General features: G+C 34.2%; 1 protein-coding gene across 2 annotated transcripts; it reads left to right on the forward strand.

Moving 5' to 3' along the window:
• The first annotated feature begins 2,090 nt into the window (after positions 1 to 2,090).
• Positions 2,091 to 10,402, forward strand: LOC111394726 (transcription elongation factor 1 homolog). Of its 2 annotated transcripts, none has more exons than XM_023020680.1 (6): positions 2,091 to 2,254; positions 2,370 to 2,429; positions 3,450 to 3,582; positions 4,058 to 4,128; positions 10,028 to 10,049; positions 10,137 to 10,402. In XM_023020680.1, the coding sequence occupies exons 3-6, from the start codon at positions 3,470 to 3,472 to the stop codon at positions 10,195 to 10,197; spliced, it is 267 nt and encodes an 88-aa protein (XP_022876448.1). In that variant the 5' UTR covers positions 2,091 to 2,254; positions 2,370 to 2,429; positions 3,450 to 3,469; the 3' UTR covers positions 10,198 to 10,402. The 2 variants fall into 2 exon arrangements, with proteins under 2 accessions (XP_022876448.1, XP_022876449.1); XM_023020681.1 differs by having other exon boundaries at positions 2,099 to 2,254; positions 2,370 to 2,424.
• The last annotated feature ends 7,344 nt before the right edge of the window (positions 10,403 to 17,746 follow it).

Raw genomic sequence — 17,746 nt, forward strand, 5'->3', positions numbered from 1 at the left:
CGCGTCAATTCATGCGCTATGGGTAAATAACTCATGGAGGGCTTTATGCTTGGCACACACAAAATGTATTTACAAAGCCAAATCAGAAGAAAGGCCACTCGCTCAGTATGGGAAGGCTCAGCACTCGAGTGGTTATGAAGGGTTTGCAATAAGACTCGGTGAGGCCTCTATCAAATTTTGGGGCGACACCAGAAATCAAAATATCAGGAAAAATGGTATCGCCCAAAGGTGACAGATTTACTATGGCCCCAACATCCCTTAAAGTAATGGACATGGGACCAAGAGGAAAAACAAAAGTATTATACTCGGAAGACCAAAAACTTAAAGCGATTGAAAAAAGTGCTGGGTCAAAAATAGGGGGTTGAAGAGAGATTTCTAACAAATCAGAAATCCTAGCATTATCAAAAATTGTTTTAGTAGGACTATGGTCCACAAGGCGAGCATGCCATCTACGAAAAATGACATCAGATTTAAGCCAAGTGCGAATACCTCTTTCGCGAAGTGGCCCCAGCGGCAAAGAATTTAGAAACGGAGGGCCTTGAGTACAAGGGAACAGCTGACCGACCGCCGCTTGTTCGATGGCCTCGGCATTGTTGAATAAAGGACTTAGATAGAATTCATTGAGTTCGACATTGGCCGGTGCAAGGAAGTTCGGAGTTATATATGGCCGAGTAAGGAGTTTCTGAAAGTCTTCAAAACTGAAGGAGTCACCAGACTGGGATTATGAAGCAGCCATTAGGAACGAAATAGAGTTTTTCAGAGTTACATAGCAGAGAAGCAAGGAGATGAACAGTAATATTGCGAGAGAGAAGCGCGACAAAAAATGAGGCGTGATTTAGTGGTGCAATGAAATGGCGTATTTGGGGGTTATAAAGGTTTGCAAACGTCGCACATTTTCAGGCTATGAAAGAAAACAATGATTGAAATTCTTGAGAATTTCGAATGTTGTTGGGAAACACAAAGTGAATATGGCAAAAATTAATAATTGATATTAATTCTGCCATATTGGGGGGTAATTGTTGACACACTAAAAGTTCAACCCAAGTTGAACAGCCCAAGGAATGAAACCCAATTAGAAGATCCCCAAAATCAAATAGCCCAAAGAACGACCCAATCAAGCAATGCACGATAAAGGCCCAAATAGGGAAGCCCATGAACGCAGTAATACCATCGCTCAAAGTTGCAAGTCGCCCAAGATTTGAGCGAATGAATTGTCATGTAGTCGCCCAGAGCTGTGACTCTGCTCTCATCCAAACATTCGAGTCGCCTAGCATCTTAGCAAACATAAGATGTTATGGTTAACCAAAAGTGCAGTTAATGAAGCAGTTATTGGGTAGTCCTATCACGTTCCACGATTCAAGGAATTCAATTGAAGACGGTTGAACGACAAAAAGTAATGGCAGCAGTTAGAGAAGATAGTTCCATGACAAGTTGGCCATTACGAGGAAAGTGGCCAGTTATAGAGCGATCAAACAGTTTTTAAGCTGTTGATCATGAAAAGATCATCCAGGGAGTAAAAAGGAAGAAAAGACATAGAGTGAAGGAACCCGAATCAAACACTCTCAAACAGAGAATATGTAACTTTCAATTTCTTAATTTAGATTTAAACACTTCTTTTTCAGTAACTCGTGTGCTTGCGCCCCTTGGAGGCATTCTATTTTTATTTTCCAATTGTAAAGTTATCGCCAATAAAAACACCCCTTTTTGAAACTTTGTTTCAAGAGATTTGTCTCTTACACAATCGTCTGACCCCTTTTTAATTGTTAGCGTCTAACCCGCGCGAAACAGGGGGTGCAAATTTGGGTTGAGCACTTGAATGTGATAGATTTGGGAAGCTAACATTTTTCCATATTTTTAATTTTAGTTTGTATCAACTTTATAATCATTTTTAAAGACGAATTCGTCTATTTTGTTTTTTATTGTTTTATATAAATAATGCATATAATGATTTGCCTTGAAAATTTGGAGAAGCACTCTTTACGCGCATATGCCAAAAATAAATTTTTGGACCTATTTATACTTTTTGAAAACATTTGGGACCCCAGTCATATTTTCCTTAATAGGTTTCGAATGCATTTGACTATTCTCAAAAAATTCGTACCCTACGGAACAAATCTTGTACGTTGCCCTGAAAATAGTTAAACTCTTTCGGCAATAGCTTGAGATTCTTCTATAAACAGCTCCACAGCTCTTTCTTCTGATTTTCTAACCTCGAACGGTGAAACTCTGGAACAGTGAAGGGAAGAATTGTAAGGTATGGCTCATATTTTTTTCTTTGTTGATTTTTTTAATATCTTTTCCATATTGTCTCTGGGGTTTCGGTTCGCATATTGGCACGAATCGTTGAGTATTTCTATTTTGTTTTCTAGGTTTCGGGTGAGTGCGAAATTAGGGCGAAACTCTGAAACTGTGAAGCGAACAATTGTAAGGTACGGCTCACATCTTTTTCTTTGTTGATTTTTAATATTTTTCTCCATATTTGTCTATGGGGTTTCGTTTCGCATATTGGCACGAATCGTTAAGTATTGTTATTTTGTTTTCTAGGGTTTATGTGAGTTCGAAATTCGTAACAACAACGAACCAATGTATAAATATTAAGAAAATTAAATACAGATGCGCAAGTTTCGACGAACACCTTTCTACAAATAGGCTCACTGATTTCGAATTCACCCTCAGGAAATTGAAGTCTTTGTGCATATTTTGAGGCATTCAAAGTTATGTTGTGGTATTTTGAAAAAAGTTGGCAATCTTTTATCGTAAGCAGGGAGGATTCGATTTTTAGTATTTATTTATTTTATTTTTTTTGACTTGCTTGAAAACCGCCTTTAATTTTTCTTTAAATGGATTGAAAGGTGAATTTGATATGGTCTTCAAAGAATCAAAATGTCCAGTATCCTTTTTTTTTTACTGTGCACCTGCGTATAAAATTTAAAGTTTAATCTGAATTGTGTTATTTCAGTGGTTGAGTTATGGCCATTAGGTCTGCAATTAGGGATCTAGTTTGAGAGAATGATCTTGTTTACATTGGTCATTGATTAGTTGAGTGGATTAGCTGCCAGTTCACTGGGTTGCAATTGTTTCCAATTAATATGAGAGGGGTTAGCATTTAATTTTTGAAGAACGAATTGAGGGAAAAATGTTATTGATTTAATTTTTTTTCACAATCTTAACAACAATCCCTAATGTCAAGCTATATTATGCTTGAGAATCGAGTAGCTTTGCCTGATAATAATGAAAATCTAAATGTTTATTTACCAAATGAAAAATTGTCGGTTAGAATAAGTGAGGATTGTTATATTCAACAAATGCTGATATGAATGAATTGCACATGTTGGTTTTATTAAATGTGAATCGATTTTTTGTTACTTCTGTATATGTAGATTATTGCAGCTTGCCATGGGACAAAGTTTTGTTTTGGATTAAAAATTGGCATATTGACATTGTTGCAGGACAAAAGTTAAACTGAAAGATGGGTAAGAGGAAGTCCAAGTCGAAGCCACCTCCAAAGAAGAGAATGGACAAACTTGATACTGTCTTTAGCTGTCCCTTCTGCAACCATGGAACCAGTGTGGAATGCCGCATGTAAGTGTGTGTAAAACTATTACAATTTTTTTTCTGGTCAGCCTCTGTGTGGCCTATTTCTGTTGCATTTTACTGAACCGACCTTTGCTTCCAAACCACCTTTGCTTCCAAACCATCTATCATATGGTTGAATGGTTAAAAGTAAAGATGTCATGTCCTGTTTGCTTCCAAACCTACTATCCATTTACTAAATGCTGATTAGTGAGAGCTTTGAAGTTCTGTTTTCTTTATTTGAACAAATTTACAAAAGATGGGACAAGAAGAGAATTTGGAACAATGGGATACCTATCCCTGCGAAGAGCAGTTTATGTTATGTTCTTCATTGATATCGATCTGGATAAGAAAGGGTAGTACATGGAAAAAATGTTATATAACCTTTTAGACAGCTTTTACAAACCTCAATTCTTTTCTGTCTTTTGTTGTTCAGTAGTTTTGTTTTGTGAAAGTTGTAACCACATTCATTCTCCACCTTCAGTGATATGAAGAACTTGATTGGTGAAGCTTCATGCAGGATTTGTCAAGAGAGCTTTAGCACCACTGTAACAGGTTTGTTCCATTCTATTGCCGTTCCCAAAGAAATTCAAGTTCTCAAGACAATATTTGAGCGTTACCTTGGCAAAATTTCTGATGCTATTACATTGCACGATCGTGTGGTACAAGGATACTTATTGTAGACTGATTCTAATAGACCTAAGCAGAATGAACAAACTGCACAACCGACCCCCGTAGTCGTTCTTCAATTTATCCTCAATAAGTGTCACCACCTTCAATTGTTTGCACATATTATTTTATACAAGCAAACATCCATCTTAGCATCCTCGTGCGTGTTACTTTCATCTTACAGAAATAGCTTAACTTACAGTTCCATAAAACATAGTGATGCAGGATAGAGAAGAGGGTAGCAAGAAAGTGGGGAGAACCGGAGAAAAAGTAGAAATTCAAGAGGGAGAGGGGAAGGGAGAGGAAGGAGATGCCACAACCAATCTCAATTTATCATAATCATCAAACTATCTCAATTACATGGCAAACTAGGCCTTGTTTGAGCCATATTTTTTTCAAAAAAATGCATTCTTCACCGGGGATTTGACATTATCTCAACCATACATTCTTCAATAAAATAATATTACACGCAAATTCAAAACTTTTCCTTATTTCTTAACCACATTTTCCATCAATATACTATTCCAAAATACATTTTCATTCTAATAATGTGGCTCAAACAAAGGCTAGGTTTAAATAATAAAACAAAACCCTAAAGAGAAAGGGTCCAAGCCCACTAAATAATAGTCCAATTAAAATAAGCAAAATAAATAAGAGTCCAACTAAATAAAAATAAATCTAGGTGGATGTTCTCATCACATAGTATGTCTAATAGCTGTTGTGTAGAACGCTTTTTAACCTTATAGGACCTTCGTATCTCGGGCTTCTACAAGATTACTTTGAAATTGTTTAAAAATATCAAGATTCATCTTTTTTCATTCATTAATTCACAATTTTGGGTGATGTTCTATACATTTAACATGATTTCTTCTAATTCCATATGTCCGGCTAATTTTATACATCGTTAGAAAGAGATGAATACTTGTTATGTTATTTTTAGTTTTAAATTAATTATTTTAACTTCAATTTGGTTTTATTTGTGGATGTTTATTATCATTCTGATTATTCTTTTTAATTGCTTGATCACCAATCATATTGTTAGTGGTGTGAGAGAGACAAATAGAGTTTAAGCACAACATAATTAACGTTGAAAAGTTCGATAGAGAATAGAGATATACCTATATGCTTTATATGATTTCAATAGGTATTCTAGTGCTTGTTAATGCATTTCTCATAATTTCCTTTCTCATCGAGAGATAGAAGGTTCATATGAGGGAAATAGATTTGATCGCTATCGAGAGAGGCTTTTAATTAAATTAGGATCATAGACCAACATGATTGATTTCAAATTGTCACTTTAATTATTACAATAAAAATGGAATAACAAGGGATATTTAACATCTTAGCAATGTATTTCTTATATTTGAAAAGCACATTTACTTGCTTTCGCTGGTTTATTTAATAATTTAAAGATTAGTATAGAAAAATCACAACAACTTGTATGCTATTTAATTAAAAGTTTCAATTACTATTTAATTAAAAGTTTCAATTAACTTTAACTTGGTCAAGCATATAGTCTTCATAGGTTTGACATTCTAATCATCAATATATTATTTCACCCCAACTCCGTGAACTTGCGGATTTTCAAAGGGATGATTTATCGCTATTGCCATGGGCTACAGTTTTTATAAATTTTAGTTAATTTTAGCTTTATTTTGAATTTTATTGCTTTATTAGTTAGTTTATTTCATTAGAAAAATTCTGCAATGCTTTTTTCTTACTTTTTCAAGATGTGTAAGCAAAGTTTGTGACCTGATAATCTTGCTCAATTTGATCCAAAGATTGGGTGCACATTCAGGTTTTGAGTAAGAAAACAATTGGATTCAAAGATCGAATAAGGGATTTGCTTAAAGTTGTTCAAACTAGCAGAGAGGGCCTTACTCTATTCAAGATTAGCAGTCATCTGGGTTTGGATAGCTGCTATTTGTCGAGCGAGTTCATCAAATTGTGAAAGGTCCATGTTTAGGTACCAAAACTAGAAGTGACAAGACGACCAGTCAACCACTATGCATGCACTGTATTAGCTGCTAAATGACGTGTAATAGAGAGATCAATAAAAAATAAGTGCAAGCAATGGAAAATAACTTGAACCATCTTATTTTATTTCATTTTTAATTTCTGGGATTAAATAAATCCAAAGCAAGCTAATGTTGTTGGTATATGTAAAATAGTAAAGCAAGGGTCAAACGTTAGTCAGATTCTCCAATCACGTTGATAAGTGGGGGATAATGGGAAGTCAATTCGTTCAAGAATTCTAATCAAGTGGGGTTTAAGGCTAAAATTGTAAAGGTAACAACACAAATAATATAAATGATGATATTTTAAAATGAAGTAGCAGTATAGACCAAAGATAGATAAGAATAGTGACTCCCTGTAGTTCGGTTGGTCTGAGTTGCTAACGTGTGGATTTCGGGCTAGTCAAATGTCTTTGGCATCAAAAATCACTTCGATTGCATCTAGTAAAGCAACCTTGCACTTATGTTGTGATGACTGTCACTTTGGTGTGGTGAATTGTGAGAGAGTGGCCGTTGATTGTTGTTAGCAGTTGCAGAATGCAATTCTTTGGATGGTGGGCTGTAGTGGTGGTTGTTTTGTAAAGATGGTAGTGGCTGTTGACTGTAATTTACAAGTAGTGTGTTGACTGTGATTGTTGGGTGGCGGTGTGTGAGAAAGAGGAAACAGAGATGGTGACTAGTCGTGGTCGTGGTGAAGGGAATGAGGTAGCTCGTTGGCAATATATGTGGCGTCAACAATAAGAGTCGGAAAAGGACGTCGTGCACGTGTTCAGAGGGAGGGACACTAACTGTGGTGGAAGTTTCAGGTTTTGAGTGAATTTTGAGTGGTTTGCAGTGGCTTGGCGACGGCGTCTGGGGCTAGAAGACGGGTAGGTGGAGGCCGATTCTGTAAGTTCAGACAGTAGGGGAGAATTGAGTATGCGATGGGTGTATGGTGAAGGCGGCGATGTCGCCGGCGTTCGCGGTTGGAGGGCGACTATCCTCGGGGCATCTGGTTCGGAGAAGAAAAACAACTATGCCGACGCTGAGATGTCGAGGAAGAAAGAGGCTTGGTGATGGGCTGAAGAATTGGGCTGGGTTATGAGAGATTAAGTTGTTGGTGACGGGCTAGAAGTGGATATATTGGGAGGAAAAATTCATAACTCAGATGTATTCTTTACACCAATTCAATTTTCAAGTCCTAAGTTTAAAAGTGCAAAAATCAGGTATTTATTTATTAATTAAAAATATTTTATTAATTAAATGTAATAAGGTCACTGATACAAAATTTTAGGTCACAATTTATTTATTAGTCACATATCATTAAATTAATTAGTCACAGGTTATTTCAAGCTCACACATAAATTTTTTTATAGATCACAAATTATTTCGATGGTCAAAGATCTAAAAATTCATAGGTCACAATTTATTTTGGTGGTCACAGGTCTAAAAATTTATAGGTCTCATATTTTTAAATTTGTTGATGACAGTTAAATATTTGGTCACATAAGCCAAATAGTGGTCACAAACCATCGCAATTAACACTATCACACCGCCACTGCCATCACGGCCACTTGTAACCACCCTCACCCCGTTACCGTCGCCAAGGTCACATGGTCACAGATAACTAAATAGTTGGTCACACTCGTCAAATAATGGTCACAGACTATCACCACCACCACTACTATCACATCGTCAATGACGTCACAGACACTTGCAACCACTCTCACCCCGTTATTGATGCCAGCTCTAACACCAAAAAAAACAAAAATCAAAGCAATCACAACCAACAACCACTACCTCTGTCACTAGAAACTACCACGAGTGCCACCACCACACACACCAACAAATACCCAATTTGATGGAAAACCACCACGACCGCCACCACCAAAAACCACAACACATAACCAACGTCTCCACCGCCAACAAGACCACCGCCGTTAACCACACAATATCACCGCACCACCATCCAAACACTATCACTGCTATCACCATCCAGATCTGAACACACCACGTCAGATTGCTACAATCACCACCAGAAGATCAATATTCACACTATTCAGACACCGACATATCAATATTCACACGGCACCACCACCACATCCAGTACCACTCCAAAAATCAACAAACACCTAACACCGCACCAATAAACTTCCACACACTGAACCATCTTGTGTGTCGCCGCACAGCAAAGCCGCGACGTTCACCTAACACCGCACCAATAAACTTCCACACACTGAACCATCTTGTGTGTCGCCGCACAGTAAAGCCACGACAACGTCGCGGCTACGATGCTCGCATTGACTCGCAGCGGCGCTCAGATCGACGCTTGTCACGGCACCGACAGTCGTCGTGACAACAACATTCGTCGCGACGAGTTGAGTGGCGGTCAGATTTAGCAGTGGCCAAAGCTGGTAGAGAGAATGGAGAGATAGTAGACAGAGAATGGAGAGAAGAAAGGGGAGAAGTGAATTAGGATTTGGAATTGAATTAATTAATTGATAAATTAATACCTGATTTTTGATTTAAAAACACCTACACATGATTTTGTACTCACATCTTTAGATATCGGGAATTCTGTAATTTCCTCTATATTGGGTGTGTGATGGGTCGGATTGTTGAGATCTTGTGTTCTGGAGTTATTGGGCTGCGTGGATTATGGGTTACTGGACTTGGTTACGGGTTAGTGTTGGGCTTAGAGAAATGTAGGTATTTGGGCTAGTAGTAAAGTAAAGAACAGCCAAACAAAGTTGGAATTAGCAGCAAAATAACTCTCAGATGACAGCAAAATTATTATTATTATTTTTTTTTCAAAAACCGACAAAAAATACTAAAATTGAATTTTTCGGCAGTGAACAGTAACCTTTTTTTTGTCAACTGAAAGAAAATTGCTGCTCAAAAACAAATTCCTTTGTTTGTGCTATTCTACAAATTTTTGGGAAGAGAATATGAAAAAAATTTGGATTGTAGATGAAAAATTATCTAAGTTTCGGCTCTGATACCAAATTTTATATAGGGCAAAGAAGAGGGCAGCGAAAAAGAGGGGAGAATCGGAGAGAATGGGGGGAGAAATCGAAGAAGGAGCAGAAATTCTAGGGCGAAAAGGAAAGGGAGAGGAAGGAGACGCCACAACTAGTATCAGTTCATCATAATTATCAAACTGTCTCAATTACATGACAAACTAGGTTTAAATAATAAATCAAAACCCTAAAGAGAAAGGGCCCAGGCCCACGAAATAATAGTCCAATTAAAATAAACAAAATAAATAAGTCCGACTAAATAAAAATGAATCTAGATAGATGTCCTCATCACATAGTATGTCTAATAGCTGTTGTGTAGAACGTTAACCTTATGGGACCTTCCTATCATAAAACATTCCAGCAGCAGTTCTCTATTTTGTGTGGCTTACTTTTTTCACATGCATTATATCCTAATTCAATTCCTCCTCATTGTTACTAAATACTGATGGAACTAAAACCTATAACAGTTTTGGGGTTTTAAAGATACATTTTGCAAGTTGCAACAGTCTAATGCTTCTTGGACCATGGTCGTCATTTGGTATAGTATGTGAATGTGGAAATTGATTTTAATATGGGTAACTTTAAAGAGTCGAGGGAATATATGGAATACAAGAAGTTAGTCCAAGTTAATCCTTCTTTATGCCAAAATGAGACTATTCATTTGGCATCAAAGACAATTGGAATTTCATGCTTACATGGTGATTTCAACTTTGTGTAATTTGCCAATGACCTCTTAAGATATCGCTGACTTGCTTTATTATTTCTTTGCAGCTTTGACCGAGCCTATAGACATGTAAGTAAGAAGATGAATCATTCGTCTAGTTTATTCAAATTGTCATTTTTCTTCATCCTCTCTATTTGAAATAATTTGTGCTTACAGATATAGCGAATGGATCGACGAGTGCGAACGTGTAAATAATCCTGAAGATGATGGCGAATAGAGAATTCTGGAGTTCAGAATTCCCAGTATTACTGTGTTATTCAACTAGCATAATGCTTAGAAGTTTTACCTCTGAAACGTGTAGACGTTGCCTATATATGTTTGCACAACATTTTAAGGTGGACTTGTGCATGAATGTTTCGATGGTGTGTAATGATATTTTGTTGCGTGTGTTTATGAAATAAAATAGATTGCTATGTATCCGAGATGTGGTGGTAAATTTTTTGCAAGCAGTGAGTGGACTGTGTATGCCATTCGAATCGGAATGAATTAAATTTTGCCGTGTTTGGTATAAATTAAAATTAAAGGGGAGTTTGTTTTCAATTTTTGTAAAAATGAGAATGAAAAATATGGTCATTATAGATTTCACGCAAGAGAGAGAAATTCAAATTTGGTGGCTTGGTGTGATAAATAACGATCATATTTTTCATTTTAATGGGGAAACAGACGGGGGTTAAGATTTTAATTTAAGTCAAAGTTAACAATTAATTTTTACCATATATTTTAAGCAGTACACAACTTTTAAACTGCACGTTTCATCAGTCAAAATTTTTCTGTGAGCTCGATTAGAGGCAATTTTCCTTGGGCAGTTTACTTTCTTGAGCAGATAATCAACTATTGGATAGGGTACGCTAAACATTGTCTTTGTGTACGCTATAGATTTCACTGACGTTATGTAAATCGGTGAAGAGTTCTTTGCTAAACTAAATTTTGTTAAATTTAAGAAATCTCAATAACGAAATAACTTAATGTCCAGAATGTTTTGGCGAGGGTAAATAAAGTAGAAATTAAAAAATATGTTAAAACATATGGGGTACGATACGATGCAAAATAGTTAGAAAATCCCTTGAGAAGGGTCCAACGATGCCAAAAATCCTTCTGCGGATCATAACACAAACATCTTCACATACTTGCGTGTGTTTTTTCATGCTACTACATTAATGACTACTCCAGCGTCCAGCGTCTATAATTCAGTTTTACCTATAGTCTATAGATATAGATGGATACATATATATCCACAGAGATTCATGATTTTCATGCATTTTGTTACTTGTTAGAATAGGACTGAAATTCTTGTGTTCGTTCTTGCAAATATAAAATTTCGGTATAATTAAGGATGCAGTGGCTATTGACGAAGGCAGACGGAGCAATGGTGATTGGAATTGGAAATAAATGGAAACTAGGGTTTGGGGAGTGTATTCGTACTGTGGTGACGAGCTGCAGAGCGGTGCTGTTGCCGCTATTCGGCGGGCCGGATGTGCTGGAGCTCCGAGACACTGTTAAGGTGCCCGATCTCAAGCCCAATGAGGTCCTTGTACGCGCTCGTGCTGTTTCCATCAATCCCCTCGATCCCAGAGTTGTCCCATTTTCGCTCACTATTAATATCTCAGCGGTTTTATTTTATTTATTTATTTATTTTTTTAAATTATTTACATGCCCAAGTGTATGAAAATAGAGGCTATTATGTTTTGGTAATATGAGGTTAAATCAATTAGGAGTGCTTGTGATACACTATCTGAAACGAAAGTTGATAAACTATTAACATTTCCTTGTTGATTATTGTTTTGCAATCCAAATTAGAAATTCGCGTGGTTGATATGCTGAAAATAAAGAAAGAATATTTGTCTAGGTAGAAAAGTCAATGCATTCGAATCAGGTTAAATATTGTGGGGAAATGAGTTGGGATGGTCACTCTTAATGTACATTTTATTCAGTTGGAGTTTGACCAAACTTATAAAAATAAAAGGAGTTTTAATTATTTAAAAATGTCAAAAAACTTCTTTACCCTTAACTTATAAAACAAAAATGAAGAAGAGATTGAAGTTTTTTTCTAAATTTGTTGCAGTCGTGACTTGAACCTTGGATTGCAATAAAATATTTTAATTCCACAACCATTATAGCAAGTAATGATCCTTTGTTTCCTATGAGCAAAATATATATATTACATTTCAAAAAATTGTTTTATTCTCACTTCAAAAATAAAATTTAATTAAAATTAAAATTTAACAATAACCCATCGGTTGAACTATTGACTTGGTGGTTTTTTGTAGTTGATCATCGGGTTGGCTCTAATAACTATGTATTCATGTTCTAACACACACAACATTCTCTTCCTTTAAATTCAAAATGTAACGACCCAAATCATCATAATTTAATTCGCTACAAATTTTTTTATTTTTATTTTTAAATCCTTTAATTTATTATGAACGCGTAATAATTATCACTGAATTTCGACACAAGTAACGTGATAAATTGCTTTTACAATTATTGCACGTTCGATTTAAATTTGGTATGCATGGAAAATGGAAGCCACAAATTAATTCAAAATAAATAGGTACTCACAGCATGTATAGTGACTGTCATTCACCAACCAACATTTAAGTCTACCCAAGTAGTCATATAAAAAAAAAAGTGATGTGACATTGCTTAGACAATACGTTTTCATTAATTTTGGGAATGTCACAGAATTTACATAAAGATTATCTTTAACATGAACCAAATAGTAAAAGCATACCCAGTCATTTTTACAAGAATACTAATAGAGAAATAAAAAAAATAATGTTTAATTCGAAATTTTATTTTAAAATGCAGACTACATATATCCATTTGCATATAAACATATACGAAAATTTATTTATAAATAAATGTTCATTGCAATAAATTTAAAATAAATTAAATTACGTGCTAACTTAGATCTTTAACCAGCGAAACAAGGCACCAACACACCAACGAACCACCACGCTCCGACATAACCCGATCTACCCTGTGAGGTGTAGAGCAAAAGGGTGAGTACATGGGAATACTCAGTAGGATATAAAAATTTTAATGGTGCAATCCCGAATAAAAATTTTAAACACATGTATCAGAATATCATACCGTCTCATATCTTTAAAATCCGGTAAGAGCTCATAACATATTGTATCATATCATATCATTGTACCGGAATGGCCATATCATTCATATCATAGAACATCATATCATAGCATTAACTTTCATGAGTATAAAATTCATCAACATGTAAGAATAATAATTAAACGGGATAAAAAACTTTGCACCTCAATATCCTACCTTGATTGATGAAAAGAGTTTTCTAGCAGAAAAGAAATAATTCCCACGTTCCACAATCTTTCTCTGATGTCCCGTGTGTATGTACGTTTTTGAATAAATAAAACATATCATAATTCTTTTATCCATAATATTTATATTATATTCTAAAATCACGTATTTTCCATAAAATGGCTCAATGTGTGTCTTTAAATTTTGCACGTTTGAAAGTCGTTTCACAGTCAAACACGGCAATTTGCCTAATTTCAAGCCAATGATGGTTGAAAGATTGATAGTATTGGACCATGATTGCTGTGTACCATTATTTGCTCTTTTAATTGATGAAAGTTGTCAATTTTCCAGAATGTGTGCTGACAAGAATTCAGTATTTCACACACCAATTTCCCATATTTGTCCTTCACACCAAATCTCATCAAAAGTACACGTTATAAAAGTGAGGCAACAAAAAGGAAAATTCCTATATTCACACATTTTCCAAAATTATATATATAATATATTCCTAGGGGAAGTGGCCAACAATTTAAATTCAAATAGAATCCATACTAATTTATAATAAACTACAACTTCTTTAAACTTCGATATCTTGAGTTTAACTTATTCATATCAACTTTTCCTCAAGACTAACATATGTAATTAATTACGGGCTATCCAACGAGCCCAATTGAACCTGATTTCTTTTTATAAGGTTACCCGTGGCACTCCCTTATAAAATTCTTAGATTAATTTTTTCCCTTTCCCCAGCATCTCTAGAAAACATCAAAAGGCTCACTCCGGCCAAAAGTTTTCATTCATCTGGGTCACTCAGGATTAACCTAAAAACAGTATGGCTTCTAGAAATCAAGTTATGCTTTTATTATATGAATAGGATGAAATGATAAACATAACAAATATTTTCTTAAAATATGAACATAAAAACGTGAACAAAAGAGTAAAACATAAATCAGGGATTTATAAATTCATTTTTTAAAAGATTTACAACTAAGGATTTCCCTTTCGGGAAGTCCCTAAAGTTCTAAAATAATCTTAAAAAGTACAAGAATACCTTAAATATTCACAAGGATGCTTCAGCTATACAATGTTTTTTTCTTTTTGGATTGAAAATTTTTCTGGAGGAGAGATTTCAAAGGGTTTTTTGGATAGCAGAAAGTACACAGGCTGTAAACTTCTCCCTAAACCGGATGAAACTCATTCCTTAAATAGAAAAATTCTTGGGAGCAAAGGGTCTAAACTACCCTTGAGAAAGGCACACGTTTCACCGAGAAACTTCTGACCATTCTGACAAGTGGCAAGAATTTTTGTGTCTTTTTGCTAAAATTTCTAAAGGTCTACAGTTGGAAATCTTTCTTTTGCAAGATTTCTACCAACTTTACAAAAAAGTCTATCAAATGTCTAAAAATTCAAATGGGAATCTTTTCATTTTCAAAAAGTCCCGACACCTTTTCTAATAATACAACAATAATGAAGATTTTTTCTAAAAGTCTATAGTATGATGATAAAAAGTCTTCAATTTTTTCTTCTTTTCTTCTTTCAGATTTGTCTTGTTATGCATTATTGAGGATCTCTATCTTGTATCAAGATTGTGGCGTGCCACTGATAAAAATGACATTCCACTGTCTGAATTATTGTATCCTTCATCCTGTGGATCTTCGTCTTCGTATGAAAGTCTGGAGTTACTGGCTTCATCTTTTTTTTTTTATTCTGGGCATTCTGAAATTTCTTTCTCTTCTCCATGATTCTTTTTTAAGATTGTTTCGAATGCTTGATTTATTGCTTCTCTAATTTGTTATTTCAATCCTTCATCATTTTTCTTTTTCTTAGTCTTTTTCTTTTTTCTGGAAGAAGTTCCTTCATCTTTTTTGGATTGTTTCTGAAATTCTTCAATTTTTTCAAAGATCTTTTCTAAAGAAAGAGTATTTGGATTATGATCTTGTGATTCTTGAAAAAATAAGCATTCTTGACTGTCTTGAGATAACATTTTTTCTTTTCCCTTAATGGACTGAATTTCTTGGGCTTGAGAAAATTTTGGGTTATTTGAAAAATATTCTGGAGAAAAATGGTCTGGTGGACTGTATTTGACTAGGTAATCAAATTTTCCACTAGGCTGTCCTAAAAGATCCCAAATTTCTTTACCCTTTTCTGTAGCAGATTTATCAGTCTGCTGAGTCTGATTATCTATTTTAGTAGAGGAATCAACAGTCCCCTGAGTCTGTTGGGCTTTTGGTAAGTCCACAACCTTCAACGGATTTGATAAGTCTTTACCAGCTACCGTTTGGGCTGGACTAGCTATGGACTTCTTGGGCTCCATAGTACCTGTTGGATAATGGACTTTTAGATCCAAAATCTCTTTTTCTAATTGGGCCACTTTCTTTTGGAGTTGGGTTCTTTCTATTGAAAGGTTCTGGTTGGCTTCATTAATAACTTTGTAGCTTCTCTGCATACACTTACAGTGTTGGTAAAAAATATTCTGGTCTTTACTTGGAGAGAAGTCTAATAGAGGGTTTGAGTAATTTTTTAAAGAAGAAGATAAATAAAAATTTATTCCTATCTGTTGTCTTGCTACGTCTAATGCTTCTTGAAAATTTGTGAAACCTTTATAAAGAGGGTCTGGAAAGTTTTTAATGCAATCTAAAACTTCTATCCAAGAATGGAAAATTCCTGGATTTTTACCTTTAATAACAACATAGAATTTAAATCTTTGCTTGTTCTGACCAAAATGTTCTGACAATGCACTCATGCATGCAAGAAAATATTTTTGATCTTTTGGATTCTTATTATAAGAAATTCATAAATTGTCTAAAATACATTTCTCTTCTCTAGATAAAGAAATATGTGGTAAAATTTTAAAAAAAATATTACTATTGGGAAAAACTATGAGTTCTTGGTTTCCAAACCTTAGTTTGTCTTGTAACATTGATCTGTTCTGATTAAATGGAGTCTGTGGTAATAGTCTTGATGCAAATGAATTCCCAGGTGGAATTCCTGGTCTTATAGGCCTTGGTCTTGTCATCTGTATAACAAAATTATGTTAAACAAATTTAATAATTTCTATCTATTATTATTCTACTTAATATATCTGCTGCTTTATTATCACTACCTTTAATATGCTCAAATTCTATCTTAATTCATGTATTTGTGATTCTATCTATAAAGTTTAACCATCTTCTTCTGCTACTTCTTTTTGAATCTATTTTCATTTTATTAACAAAAGAAACTATGGCTACACAGTCTGTTCTTATAGTTATTTCTTTCTTAGATATAATGAATAGTTCAAAGCTATCTAGTGCATAATTTATGGCTAATAATTCTGTATCTATACTACTTAAATTTCCTTTCTCTCTATAATTTTCACTATTGTATCTACAAATTCTTTCTGTACCTTTATCAGTATATTTATTGGGTTTGCATATTAATATAGCTCCCCATCCTGTCATACTTCCATCTGTTTCTAAAATTAAATATTCTGAATCTAAAGGCATAGCCAATTCTGGTAAATTTTTTCTTTTTTCTTTTATTTGTTGGACTAATTTTATGTCTTCTTGATTAAAAAATCTTTGTCCTGTAGAAGACGTCTTTGCATATAAGGGTCCTGCTATTTTTCCCAAATCTTTTATAAATGGTCTAGCATAATTTACTAATCCTAAAAATTTTTGAATTTGTTTCAAATCTTCTAGTTTATCTGGAAATTCTAAAGTTTTTTTAGCAATATGGGGTTGTAACTTAATTTTACCTTCTCCTATATTAACTCCTAAGAAGTCTATGAATTCTTTAAATAAAATCATTTTCTTTTTACTAATTATTAAACCATGTTTAATAAATTCTGAAAATACTATTTCTAAATGTCCTCTATGTTCTTGTTTATTTTTACTAAATATTAAAATATCATCTATATATACTATTACAAACTTGCTATGTCTATTAAAAATACTTTCCATTTTTCTTTGGAAAATATTTGGTGCATTCTTAATTCCAAATGGCATTACAAGCCATTCAAAATGTCCTTCTGGACAGGTAAAAGCTGTCCACTTAATACTTTCTGGATGCATTTTTACTTGTCAAAATCCTGATTTTAAGTCAAATTTATTAAAAATTTTACAATCTTGAATTTTATTTATTAGAACTGTTTTATCTGGTATATTATAAGGATCATCTATAGTATTATCATTAAATCTTTTATAGTTAATAACCATTCTACTTTTTCCCCTAACAATTTCTGAATGTTTTCTAACTATAAATGCTGCTGATCTATGAGGACTTTCTGATTTCCTAATTACTCCTAATTCTAAGAGTTCTTTTATATGTGTTTTAAAATATTCTAAATCTAAATTTGTAGCTTCTATATTCTTAGTTTTAATTATGTATTCTGAATTTTTTATTTTTAACTCACATAGGATTTTATCTTTTTCCCAATATTTTAGAACATTTTCACCTATAATTTCCATCTTTTCTAATCTAGAAATTAAATTTTCTATTTCTTGTTCTGTTAT

Source organism: Olea europaea, chromosome 5 (assembly GCF_002742605.1).
Source record: "Olea europaea var. sylvestris chromosome 5, O_europaea_v1, whole genome shotgun sequence".
Lineage (NCBI taxonomy): Eukaryota > Viridiplantae > Streptophyta > Magnoliopsida > Lamiales > Oleaceae > Olea > Olea europaea.